The sequence below is a fragment of the Cryptomeria japonica genome, chromosome 2, assembly GCF_030272615.1.
Source record: "Cryptomeria japonica chromosome 2, Sugi_1.0, whole genome shotgun sequence".
NCBI lineage: Eukaryota > Viridiplantae > Streptophyta > Pinopsida > Cupressales > Cupressaceae > Cryptomeria > Cryptomeria japonica.
The window spans coordinates 610,255,798-610,269,352 of NC_081406.1; the positions used below are offsets into that span (position 1 = coordinate 610,255,798).

The following is a 13,555-nucleotide window of genomic DNA, read 5'->3' on the forward strand; positions in this document are numbered from 1 at the left end:
TAATACAAGGAGCTTTCCTTTAGTTGTTAGGTTCTAGAGTTCTAGCATATGGATGGGGACATCACAGTGTGATTTTTACCTAGTGCTCAAAGAAGCTTAGTGGAGGCATAATCACCTCAAATACCATCTTCCAAGTATTACTAATCACAATTTCAAGCTGTGTGTAGCTGCCACAAAAGAGATGAAACAAGAGATGATGAAATTGGAGAGGGCCATGCAACAAGCAACCATAGAAACAATTGTTGCTCCTAATTTACCAGCATAATCCAATGTAAATATGCAAGGGCATTGTTGGCTCTCGTCATGGTCCATCCATATATAGCACATCCACCTCATCCAGCTCGAGTAGAGCTCAAAACTACAAGGGCTTTTTGTGCCTTGAAACATACAAGGACCACAAACTTCACTAGAAGCTACTTGTTGAAATAATGAGTCGCACAAAGTAGAAAGTAGAGCATGCACAATTTTTTTTATTCAACAACCTTCCGTTCAACATGGCAAAGAGTCCATATTGAGAATATTTGGTGATAGCATTAACAATTGCAAGGAAAGGGTACAAGGCACTCTCTCCAAGAGAGTTAAATGGCAAGTTGCTCCAAGATGCTATTGTAAATGCAAAAAAAATAGCAGGATCAAAAGTAGTGAAAGTTTGCATGCACAATTCTTTTGGATGGGTGGACAACTAAAAGGCGCTGCACCATTATCAATTTTTTTATGGCTTCAAATGATGAGTTGATTTTTTTTTAATTTAATCGATGCCTCCAACAAAATAACGAGCGCAAAAAAATTTGAGCTTCATGTTGGAGGAGGTTATTTTACAAGTGGGCATACAAGATGTTGTGAAGTTGTTACTATCAAAACAATAGTATGTGTGGCCATTAGAAGATTGCTTCAAGAGAGACATCCAACACCCTTTTGGACCCCTTGTCTACCCAATGTCTTGACCTTCTTTTAGAGCACATAGGCAAAATTGATTAGGTGACACTAATTATAGAAGATGCAAAAGAATATAACAAAATATATTTATAGTCATTTATGGGTTCTTAAGTTGATGAGAGATCGCGCCAAGAGAAAAGTGTTTTTGCAATCAGGTGCCACAAGGTTTGCAACTAATTTTCTAACATTGCAAAGTATTTCTAATTTATTGACTTCCTTGAAGCAATTGTTTGTAAATTGTAAGTGAAGCATAGCTAGACTCAGCATATTCAAAGAAGATTGATGGAGAGAGTGGAGAGAGGCCCACAAAAACAATTTTTGATGATGTCTTTGCTAAGGGAGCTTTAGAGATTGTCAAGGAGACTTTAAATCAGTGTTCCACGAGCGTTGGGGACGGGGGGATGCGGGGACGCGTTTCAGGGACGGGGGGACCAAGGGCCTAAATTACATAAATCAATGAATTAAATAATATTACAAATAATTTATGCATTTGCTAATTACCTCTTCTATAAATTATTAATACTACCACTGCTTTAAATATTAGTTATTAATATATATTGTGGTTGGTAAAGGCAGACAGCTCTGATGCATGTCAGATCTGGTCTGCCACTGTTATGAAATTAGATATTACTATAATAAATTAATGTTACACTCAATGTTAATATTATTATTAAATTCTGCATTAAAACATTATCAAGCTTCATATAGTAAGCATACTTACTAAACACATTCCCATGCATACCATCAAGAACAAGGATGTTACCGTCTGCTACTTAATAACAGTTCTGATCTGAGCTATACGATTTGCAGACTATTAACCTCTCTTATCTCCCCGTGATCCAATTAGGATATAAAATGAATAAGAAGTAATTGATTATCCCAAATAGGATACAAAATAAAACAAGACCGATTCCCCTTTCTTGGTTGCTCGGATGGGACACTTACACCTTCCTGTCGAGAAGGGAGAAGTCATGATTCTTCTTACGGCAGTGTCTGCTAGAGAAGGGAAGTGTCCCTTTGTCATCATATCTCTCTTCAAAACTCAACCGTTCCATACTATTTTTATATATTTAACTAATCGTTAATATTTCTAGAGGAGTTTAATGGATCAATTTAATAAGATCATTGCCTTAATATAAAGACATCATTGCTACCTTTGATTCTCGATTCTGTACCAGAGATGGTGTCCACATTATAATTTGTGCCTCGCCTTTGTGTCTAGCTATAGATACGTGATGACTCGATTTAGACTTAGGACTGACGTGGTAGCCTTAGTCACCCAACATGGCATCCAAGGCTTATAACATTGACATTCTGATAACTGTAAAGCCTATGTTGACCTATCATGCCAAGATTATGATTTCTTTCTTATGCCTTGTCCCATCTAATATGAGTACATCAGGTCTTAGATCCAGAAAAAATGTGAAGTCTTATTGATAAGACAATTTCTTATTCAAGTTGTCTTCGGACGTGTAGTGTCGGTTAAAACCAAAGTTACCCTGAGTTTCCGGGACGGGGACGGCAGGGGACGGCGGGACGCGTTTCCGGGACGACAAATTTTTTTGCCAAATTTGGGGACGGCGGGGGATGGCAAAGGGGACGGCGGGGGACGGCAAAGGGGACGGCTATAAAATATAGGAAAAATTTAAAATATATAGGAAAATTTCAAAATTCTAAATGTTCATATGAAAACATGGATAAAACATGCATACATACATTATATTCATATGAAAACAATAAAACATGGATATAGCATGTGTATGATACTATGAAAAGTTGAAAACATTTTAGAATGTAAATTTTGAACATACAACATTGTTAATACTCAATAGACAATATGCAATTATGCATTCATAAATCAGAATTTCAATTCATTCACATTGTCAATATGCATATCAATAGACTCGGAGGTTAAATTTTCCCTACTTCTATCGACGCAGTTTCCCCCCATATTTTTCAATGGGGGTTTGGGGGCAGCGCCCCCAAGGTGGGGTCAAGGGGCATCGCCCCTTGCACAGCCAAAAAAACTTATTCTTTAATAAAGGTGTTGGGTGTTATTTCTCTATTGACTCGCCAAGTTCGGAGATTTTCTAATCTCTATATCAAAATGCCCAAAGGCTACACTCCTACCATATAGTTTCATTGTCAAAATTATGAATTAAATTAATAAATTTAAAATTTAATTAATGTTATCTTATGATTTTTTTATTTTTAATAACAATTTGAATTAATAAGGGGCCTCTATTAGAAAATTTAAATAAAAAATTAAAAATACAGCTTTTTAAATTTTTTTAATATTTTTTAAGGGCCTTAGAATGGGGGACATCTGGCCATCCCCGGGACAGATTGGGGACGTCCCAGCCGTCCCCGAGACGTACGGATGTCCCCAGAGCTAGGGCAGGCATCCCCTCAAAAAACAGTGCAATTTGGGGATGGGGGGAAACATCCCCTGGCCATCCCCAAGTCCCCGAAACGTCCCCGAGATAGGGACGGGGGTTTTCAGGTCGGGGACGCGTCCCCGGGTAACTCTGGTTAAAACACTTTGTTGGTGAAGCAACCACCAGGGTTCAAACCCCTGTTGAGCCACTGTGCTCGCAGGCCTTGTGTCTTCGCTGGGCCATTGTGCTCGCGGGTTTTGAACAAGTGAAGTGTGGGGATGAGGTCCCCCATTTGTGGCTTTACCGGTTCATAGCTTCAGGTCAAAAGCGTTTCACGTGGAGCCGGAGGGCATGTCATGCCAGCATCGCCAATCACATTAAAAAGTTTACCAGGCATTACTTTTTAAAAAAAAAAAATCGTATTCAAGTTGTTGTTTGTGAAGTGGATATCAGTTAGCAATATATAAATTATACATTTATTATTTTAAATATATAAATTGCATTTACAATTAAGAATAAGTAAAATATGTTTATAATATTAATTTATTTTTATTTAAATATTTCAAGAATATTATTAGTAATAAATATTAATTAAATAATAATATTTAATAAATTCTTAATAATCATTCGTTGGTAATTATTATATTAATTAATAATAGTAATTGCCTCATTTAGGTCATATATATATAGCAACCAAGGAGGGGACATGACAACACCACATTAATATATGTACTAATATAAAATCATAAATATAAAATAAAGATAAATTTTGTACTTAAATTTCAGTACCTAGCTTTTGCGTCCTATTGACCTATTTTCAAATCAATATAAATTAGTCAACTTCAAGTTTTTGCAAACAGACATAATTGCAAGAAGCAACAACGGGATACTCATCAATGCACAACAGCATCACCAGTAAAGCAAATTAGGGAACAGTAGCATCATATAAGGAAATTATCTAAGCAAGAGTCAAGCAGGATGAAATTGGATTTGAAAGATACAACACAACCTACCATACCCTAACCAATCAGATCCGAAGGGTATACATTCATTTCCAGATCTCAAATTTGCCAACGTCCACTCCTTCCCACCAGGTATACCAAAAACCCAAGGTGACATCTAGGGATTGGATCAGGCAACAAAACCACAATGACGCACTAATCTGCAGGTCACATAGCAGCATCAATTTCTAGACCAACCAAGTTAGGGTTTGGACAAGTAGAGCTCCATCAGTTGAGGGTTTCACACCTCAACTACCAAGCAAGAGTTGTCACGATTTCTTTCCAATTGGAAACTCAAATCAGATTCAAGGCTCATCACAGCACTGACTGTGATAATGCAAACACCGTAATTTTTTTAAGACCTTGACTGTTGGCACCAAATCTAAATTTCTCTATTATAGTTTCAAATTTGGGTCAATTACTGTTCATATTGCCTCTGCTGCATATTACTCTTATTCCTAAGTTTGATGTTGCAATTTAAATTGCTGGATTATATAGAAATTATCTTCCTAATGCACTATGGTCTATAATTTGGTTAATTTAAATCTGTTAAATGTTCTCCATGACTGAGTGGTAATAAAGCAAAAACCCGAAGTTCCTTACACTATTGATTTGGATGAGATTGATCCCTATAGTGATTGGATTGTGCAAGATGATGAGCCCTCCTTGTTAATAGAGGGTGAGATTGTTGATTTCGAGAGGCAAGCTATTGAGGACGTGGCTGCAACAAAACCAAGGGAGATTGGATTGTCATTGGATAACATGGATGTGGCAGAAGAGTCAATGCCATCTAGCAACGGAGTAGAGCCATAGGCACAATCTTCTACGCCAAGTTGGGAGCCACAACCAAGTGCAAGGATTAGATTCTCTGCCGCCCAATTTTTCACTAGAACAAGGACGAGGAAATTGTAAAAATATGTAATTTTCACTTGCCTAGATATGCAATTTAGGAAGATTTTCAAAGACAATCATCATAAATTCATAATAGTTATCAATTAGCGGCTAGCTATTGAATTTGACTTTGCATGATCATGCGATTTTGAAATCCATTTGTATTCAAGAATCAAAGCTAATAGAAAACATTCCTTGTGGTTTTTTAGACTCAGTTGATACATTTTGTAATTGAATGTTGCAAAAAAGTTGTGTTTTTTAAGAAGTTTAACTACTTTTTTAAGTTTTCGAGTTTTGCCAAGATTTTGTTCAGTCAAGAAATTTTGGCTGGGTCTATGGACTATGCTTGAACTATCAAACCACTAAACGAGCAATTGTTTAACATTGTACATGCTAGACTCTATATGAAAAAAGAGTATTGTAGAGGAAGACCAACTAATTGACCCCAATGAGATAGATCCAAATTCTCTGTAGAATTGTAAATCATGATGCCCTTCTCGATCTTGATGGTTTCGATATCCTTTGGGAGGTCCTAATTTATATTGATGTGGTTGAACAACTTAGAAGAGGCTCTAACCAAGGGCTTCATTATCAAGACAAGCAACCTTTAGTATAGCTCTCTTTGTAGAAGCAAGAATCATTGGCTCAATCTAATATTTTGGAACTTTGTACTTAGTTTGTAGGTTAACTTTGTACAAAGTAAATTACAATTGAAAATTTGAATAATATTTGTACCTAGTCATCATTTATGCAATATGCAGTATGCACTGTACAATTTAATGCAATGTAATTAGCCATATGAACATAAATGAAAAAAAAAAATCTATATTGAAAAATTCAAATGCTAAACTCTCATATTTATTTGTTAAATATATTTCTATGCTTATAAATGATTTTAAATTTTAAAAACAAGTTATTCTTTTCTATTTTGGCATTTTTCTACATGTTTTGAAAATTCAATTTTCCCCAATTAAATCTTATTTGTTTTTTGGAAAATCTCAGTCTTCCAGTTACCTATTTTAAGTTTTTCTATTTTTTATTCTGGGAATTTGGATATTTTTATGCCAGATTTTGGTGTTTAAACAATCTAAAAATAAGCAGATTGTGTGCACCTAGTTCATAGGTTGTTTATTAACCCTTAGCATCACTATTTTATTGTAACCAAACTGCAGACAGAAAACTTGAAATGCAGAATTCATTTTTTTCAAAATAAAAGATTTTATTATTCCAGCAACTGCAGACTTCGTATTTTTATCATTCCATCATCTTGTACTTTCACAAGAGTGTGGATGCAGGTTATAGCACTCAGAATTGCAGGTTTAATCAAAGTTTAAGTTAGACAATTTAACCTAGAGTGCAAAATCTACATACCAATGTTGAATTTTAACATGGTATCAAAGCAAAGAATCTGAAATCATCCAAGGTGTCTATGGATGAAAAAGGTTGATGACTATGAGAGGTAATTGTCAAAGGGTTCAACAGGTTTAATGCCCACGTTTTTGTAATTAACATCCATCCCTATGAGAGGCAAAAGGAAATGCAAGACATTGTGGGGTCTGATGTCTAGGATCTTCCAGCAATTGGAAGGTTGATCTTAAGATAGGTAGCTGACCATTTAAAATGGATATGCCCCAAGAACTTTCAGTGATTGAAATGATTCGGAACTGTGAGAGGTTGTAGGGTGGATGCCCTAATTGTTCCAATGACTAGAGTGTTGATACGCACCTAGTTAGGTTGCTAATCTAATTTTTTAAGCTGATTTGTTCAGTTTCAGCAAGTTCTAGTAGCTGCAGACTAGACTACCCTTGGTCTCACAAAGTTAAACGAATAACTACCTCAAGAAAGCTTCAAATTTTAATGCTTGGAAGTGTAGGTTGCAAATGTTACTCGAAGTAGTTCTGTGGAGTTTTGTGAAAACCATTATTTCACCTCCACTTTATCCTGTTCAATTGATTTAACATAACAGGGAAGTTGGCCAAGGCAAAGCATGTCCTTTTTAATTTATGAAGGCTCGTTTGATTCCTCATATTTCTGAAAAGAAATCGGCAAAGGAGTTGTATGATGCCTTCATCTTATCAAAGTGTAAACATCTCCTAGAAGATGTTGCTGAAAAGCAAACTCAGTGTCACATGCATAAGTGACAAACACAATTGGCACCTTCCTGATGAAGTTCACATAAAGTCATGACCAACTTGCAACTACTGAGTTAGGGTGGAGGATGAAGAGTTGGCATGCACAATCTTAAATCAGTTCTCTCCATCCTAGTAACCATTTGTTCAAGGTGTCTGTGCTCATTAGAGCTTCCCACTTTTGAGAAGCTTTGGCAGATTTTATCAAAGAGGAGACCAAACAGGTGACTGTTACAAGTAGAGCAGAAAAGAGTCACAACCTAGCCTTCATCAAGAAGATAAGGAAAGGTGGTAAGAGAGGAGGACCAGAGAAGGGTCAAAAGGGCAAGGAGCAAGAATCAAATTCATTGAACCACAGAAAGACTCAAGTTACTTAAGTGTTTCAAGTGCCACCATGCATCTCAACATCTTGTAAAGAAGGAAGTCAAATAGAAGCACTTTGCAAAGAGAGCAGAAACTTCAGCTAAAGTAAATGAGTTGGCATCCGGCCTTGAAATAACTCTCTCCATGATGTCATGCTTATCCACTAACATTGTTTCTGGTGTCTGGTGGTATGCCGCCAGTGGAGCTTACAGACACGTGACCTTCAATAAGAAGGCATGCAAAAGACCTGAAGAGCAAGGCAATGGCATACAGGTGGAATTGTGCAATGATGCCACTTGTTCAATTATAGGATTGGTCCGTCTCCTTTTGCATACACGTAATGTTAATGAGCTAGAAGATGTCTTGTATGTTCTTGGTTCAACAAACAGTCTTTTTCAATTTCTTGTGTGACAGATCTACAGTGTATCACAAGGTTTGGTGGTCACCAAATGATTACTAGAAAACGCGGCCTTAAACCTCATCAAGTTTTTGCTAAAGGAGTTCAAGATGGTGTCCTTTACAAACTATTTGCTGATCCAGCCAAGCAAATATGGCATGGTGCCATGATGGAGAAGTGCCCTATCTTTATGTAGACAATTTCTAAACCTGCAGTGAAATAATTGATTCCATGCATGCAACTGATGGGTGTATTGAAAAGAACCAGTATAAATTTATTGCACAAGGATTCTCTCAATTAGAGAAGGTTGAAACTTGAAATTGATGAGACTCTTACTTGAGTTGCCAGAGAATTCTTAAAGAAAATGGACTTGATTTTGATTCGCTTTTTGCTTAAGAAATGCAATTGTAGACATTTTGAGAAAGAACCTATCAAAAGCAAGGTTTGAAATACTGAGAACACCTTCCTTGCAAAGAGAGAGTGTTAGAATTTCTGCCAGTCGCTCTTCAGTTGTTCGAGGCATAGACGCAGCAGTTAGAAGATTTCAGAATTTGGACTCTATTTTTAGCATGCTTTTCTAGGTACAACTATACAGTATTTCTGGTCATTGAAATACCTATTGATAATATTTGCTTTTGTCCATTGATAAGTGCAAGTTCAATTTTATATTTAGGCACTTGATTTAGTGGATAAAGTTGTCTTTGCTTTAGGTACTTTTTGTCATATGTTTATAAATAAGGCTGCAGTACCTATTTTAAGTTGTTTTTAGAATATTTAATTCTAGGGCGGCTGGATATTTTTGTTGATTGTAACTAGGTAGAATGCGGATTCCAATTGCCTTAAGGCAACATTGGAATCCGCCAAGGGCTGGGCCCTTCTCTCCCCTCTCACACGCCACACTAAAGGGAAACGTGTTCCCCCTAATAGGGCCAACCCTATAACTAAAAGACACACGCCACTCAAAAGGGAAACGTGTTCCCTCTAATAGGGCCGACCCTATAAAGTAATAAAATAAATAAAAAGGATCAGCACCAAGCCGACCTCAAATAGGTCCTCTTGCCTCGTATAAATAAACAACTACTTGACCTCATTAATACACAATGACATCACATGCGATAATCATTCTGCAAGTGTGAAAATCAGAAAGAAAGAATTCTAAATGCGAAGTGAAGGAAGTGTGCATTGAGGCAATTGTTAATACAAGGGTGAACTTCAATAGAAGATGTGAATTGCAAGACATATGTGAAGCCAAAGATAATTTCCAGATCTGTTCATCTGAAGGTCATCTTGCTGTTATATGCAAAACAGATTCAAGAGGTGCATTGCTGTGTGAAAGGCTTAGACAAATTGGTGTGCCACTTCAAAGCTACCAGCTAAGTAATGTACTGTTACAATTGGATATAATTCATAGTCAGATCGGAGGATCTGTTGGCTGGGTTTTTCCTCCTAGGAGGTTTTCCCAGGGTATTTGTGTGTCGTGTTCATTTTGCTCAATTTATGTTTATGTCTAAGTTTGAAAGTAATTAAACTAAACAGCAAATATATTGATTTAGTAATTAACTTCAGTTTTCTGAGTATTGTTTAAATCTGAAAGTCTAAAATTCAACAATTTTTAGGTCAGATTTTGGTGTTTATAACAATCCAAAAGTAAGCAGATTGTGTGTTGTCTTAGTTCATAGACTAGTTATAACCCTTGACATCACTATTTTATTGTAACCGAACTGCATACAGAAAATCAGAACTGTAGAATTCAGAACTTTTCCAAAATAATAAAAAAGAAAGATCCAGCAACTGCAAAATTTTGAATTCGGCTTTATTGATCTATTTTCTTGTACTTTCAGAAGTGTGTATGCAGGTTGTAGCCCTCAAAATTGTAGATTTGACCTAAGTTCAAGTTAGACAGTTTATGTCAAACCCTTGAATGCAGAATCTGTATACCATCTACTGAATTTTAACAGTCTGCTTATTAAAAGACATTTGGAAGTTAACATACAGTTATCACCTTAATATATGATGAAGTGTCTGTTATATTTCACTTTGGATGAGCACAGAAGGAAGGCAACCACATCAAAAACCTCACGAAGCTTCGACCTTTCTGAACTTTTCGCACACAAAATTGTATTGTTTCTGGAAGAGGATTCTGTCAGAGCTTTTAGAAAATGGCAACACGGTCTTCTATGTGATGAAACCCTAAATATTGGAAATTGGCCAGAAGGCTAGAACATGAAATTTTGTTTTGTAAAGAGAAACTCACATGATAAAGTTTTTCACACCAGAATTTTTTATGACATGTGTAGAAGCCCTTTTATTACATGTGTAGAAGCCCTATGCAGCCTACTGCTAAAAGAATTGCCCCTCTGGACAAGAAAAACCAACTAAACATACTTTGCCATATTTATACAGTATACATCAAGTGCAAACTAACAGACTTTCGATATGACAGTATAAAATGTGGAATATTCAAGAAACAGTTAGGCAAAATATATACAATGTGGTCTACACTAACATTAAGGCCCACAGATTCAAAATATATGAGACACTAAGAAATAAAGCCATTTCATGAGAAATAAATGGAAGCGCTAGGAAACTCAGAGAAGATAAACCACAAATGTGTGGACACGACTTCAGAAGAAAAAATCACACATATATCAAGGGGTGCCCTGTGAAAAGTGAAATGGTAATTGAATTAATTGCAAAGGCGATGAAAACTCCTTATAAAGAAATTGCATTACAGAGTTTCTAAAGCAGACGCAAACAATGAAAATAGAAACTACCTAAAACAACTAAAGAGAACTAAACGACCATTATATAATATATTGTTTTCATAAAAAGCTCTCAAATCATCGCTACCAATAATTATTTGAAAAAAAAATACACAATGAAGGTTGTTCCTACAATGAAATCCAGCAGATTTTGATGTTTCTTGACTTGCAGAGTTTGTTTATGGATTTTCTCAATTTGGAAGATGATACCTGGTTTGCAATACCTCTGAGAACAATATCTAGGAATAACTTTCATTTGTTCAGATTTTGAAAGTGTATAAATTTTTTACACTTTTCAGTAACAAAGAAAAAAGAAGCAAAAAAATTAATAAAATAAGAATAAAGGCACATACGGTTTCATGCTGAGCTTGTAATGCTTGATATTCGGCCTTCCTGGCTGCCATCTCTGTCTGACGGGTTTCTTCTTGTTTGCGCAGAGTCTCAAACACCTATGATACACAAATACATTTAAATGTAAGGAGAGTAGCTAATTGAGGGCATTGCATTTAGTGCTTCTTTTTTGCATTTGGTGCTTCATTTTTTATAGTTAAGGTGTACTTTATCTTCAGATCTTTCCGTCATTATTGAACACTTGATTACATTAAAAAAATTGAAATACAAGAAGGTGAAAGAATGTTAAAAACTTAAAAGAACTATTAATTCATGTTATGTGAATAAAAATCCAGCAGAAATCCTGAAACATGTATTCTATAGATATTCTTAAAGATCAACCAGTTCAATGGTTAAAGGTAAGATTTCCTGTTTAAAAGCAGCAGGTCATGGGTTTCAACCTTCTCGTTTTACTAGTCCAGAAACTGGAACTGGTTGATCTCCAAGCATAGAGACAGTCCATAAGTAACTTCCTATCATATAGAAATCCTGGTTCGGGACAGTAAGGTAGAACGAGGGGTATGCACAGCCAAAAATGTAATATGTGCAGTTTTAATAGTATAGTTACCAGGAGACGCAGGGGTACCAGGACTAATACATGAATGAGGATGCCACTCAAATTAGGTTACATGAGTAAATGAATAAGGAGACGGCTGTATTATATATATAAGTTATCACCAGCAATTGTGGGTACAGAGACGGGTACACAGTCCATGTTCCTATAATGGTGTTTCCTGGCAATTGTGGATCACCGTTTTATCAAATATGAGCCATGTTTCTGCAAATAATGTTATTTGTTTTTGTTTGTTTCGTGCTGGCGGTATATTGCTAAAATGTTTATGATATATCAGACTTTCGCATCAAATTGCATTGTTTTAATGCATACTTTTCACCATGCTAACAATTAATAGTACATTGGGAAAACAGGTTTCCCAACCTAATATGCTTTTTGGGAAAAAAAAAAACAATACCTTTTTGGCATGAGAAGAGTTGTTGATTTCACGCAGAGCTTTTGCACCTCTCTCGAGGGCCTCGGGATCGAACCCTGCTGCGGTGGTCCTTGGATTGTCATTCCTCGCTTTTTTCTCTTCCTTTGGAGCCTCGGCAGGAGCAGCTGCAGGTGGCGGAGAGGGAGACGGAAACGGAGACGCAGGCAATGACGAAGACATTGATGGAAAATGGAAGCCACTCTCAGCAGCATAAGCCTTATCCACAAACATTGACGCAGAAGCCACTGCGGCCACAATCCCTGCCGCATATGATTTCGCCATAACTTAGAAAATAATTTTGCGTGCCTCAGTGTTAATTTGTTATTTTCAGTAGCAGAAATACAAGGGTTCGGATCACCCTTAGCTCGGTAAATTCATTGTCCAAGCATTTATTACAAATACAGTCTTTCCCATCCAATGGGTGTTTGAACCGGGAGCTCCATTTCCATCAGTTCCCATTTTCGCACGAGACCAATAATTATTTAAAAGAGAGAAATTCAGAGACAAAAGCTCTGGAAACTCTTCATCTGGTGATTTTTATTTTGGCATAAATAAATAAAAGCTGTGGCTGCAGTAATTAAGGTGCTCGAAGCTTTCTTGCTTGCGCTACACGGTTCTAGGTTTTTAGGGTTTAACGTAGGGTTTTTGAACCGGGTGATCAGTACGCCGGGTTTTTCGCTGTAATTTTATTTTATTTTATTTTGTGTTTTATTTTCACAATCGAGAAACGAAATGTTTTATTACTATCTATGAAACCTAAAAAATCTCCCTAGTCTTCACTTGAATCTTGATTAAAAAGTTGGCAGTTTTGTCATACTTTTGCCTCTAGTCAAGATGTTTAGATTGTTCCCTTTGAACTTGGCATCACTCTGAATCAGGCCTGGAATTTGACAGGGAAAATGGCCGTTTTTTCACTTTTGAATCGTATTTGACAGCGTAAAAAATTAGTAGAACGTATGCATTGACATGCTATTTTTTTTTAAACTGTATAGATGACACTTCAAATTATAAATAAACTGTAAAAAAATCTAGTAGGTAATATATTAGTTTACAATGTTTATTATAAAAATACAAATTTGTTTAGAATATTTTGAAATGGAAGGATTTAGAATATGGAAGGATGTAGTTGTTTCTAATTTTATAATATTTTAATATAATTTGTTAGAATAGTTCTATTTTTTCATATGAATTTAAAAACTTGTCATAATTGAAATGATAGAATATAATTGATAAAATATTTTAAAATGAAATTTTACAATATATTCTATTTTTTATATATGAATTTAGAAACTTAGTCAATTTAATTTTTTAAATATATT

At 35.8% G+C, this 13,555-nt stretch overlaps 1 protein-coding gene across 1 annotated transcript in view; it reads right to left on the bottom strand.

Moving 5' to 3' along the window:
* LOC131043741 (uncharacterized) overlaps window positions 1-12,950 on the bottom strand; it is a 42,293-nt gene extending 29,343 nt beyond the window's left edge. Inside the window, exons 1-2 of the mRNA XM_057976973.2 lie at window positions 12,219-12,950; window positions 11,211-11,306 (exon numbers count right to left, since the gene is read on the bottom strand). Coding sequence (XP_057832956.1) covers window positions 11,211-11,306; window positions 12,219-12,518 — 396 coding nt within the window. The 5' untranslated portion in view covers window positions 12,519-12,950. The remainder of the gene's footprint in view (window positions 1-11,210; window positions 11,307-12,218) is intronic.
* Between the last annotated feature and the right edge of the window lie 605 nt (window positions 12,951-13,555).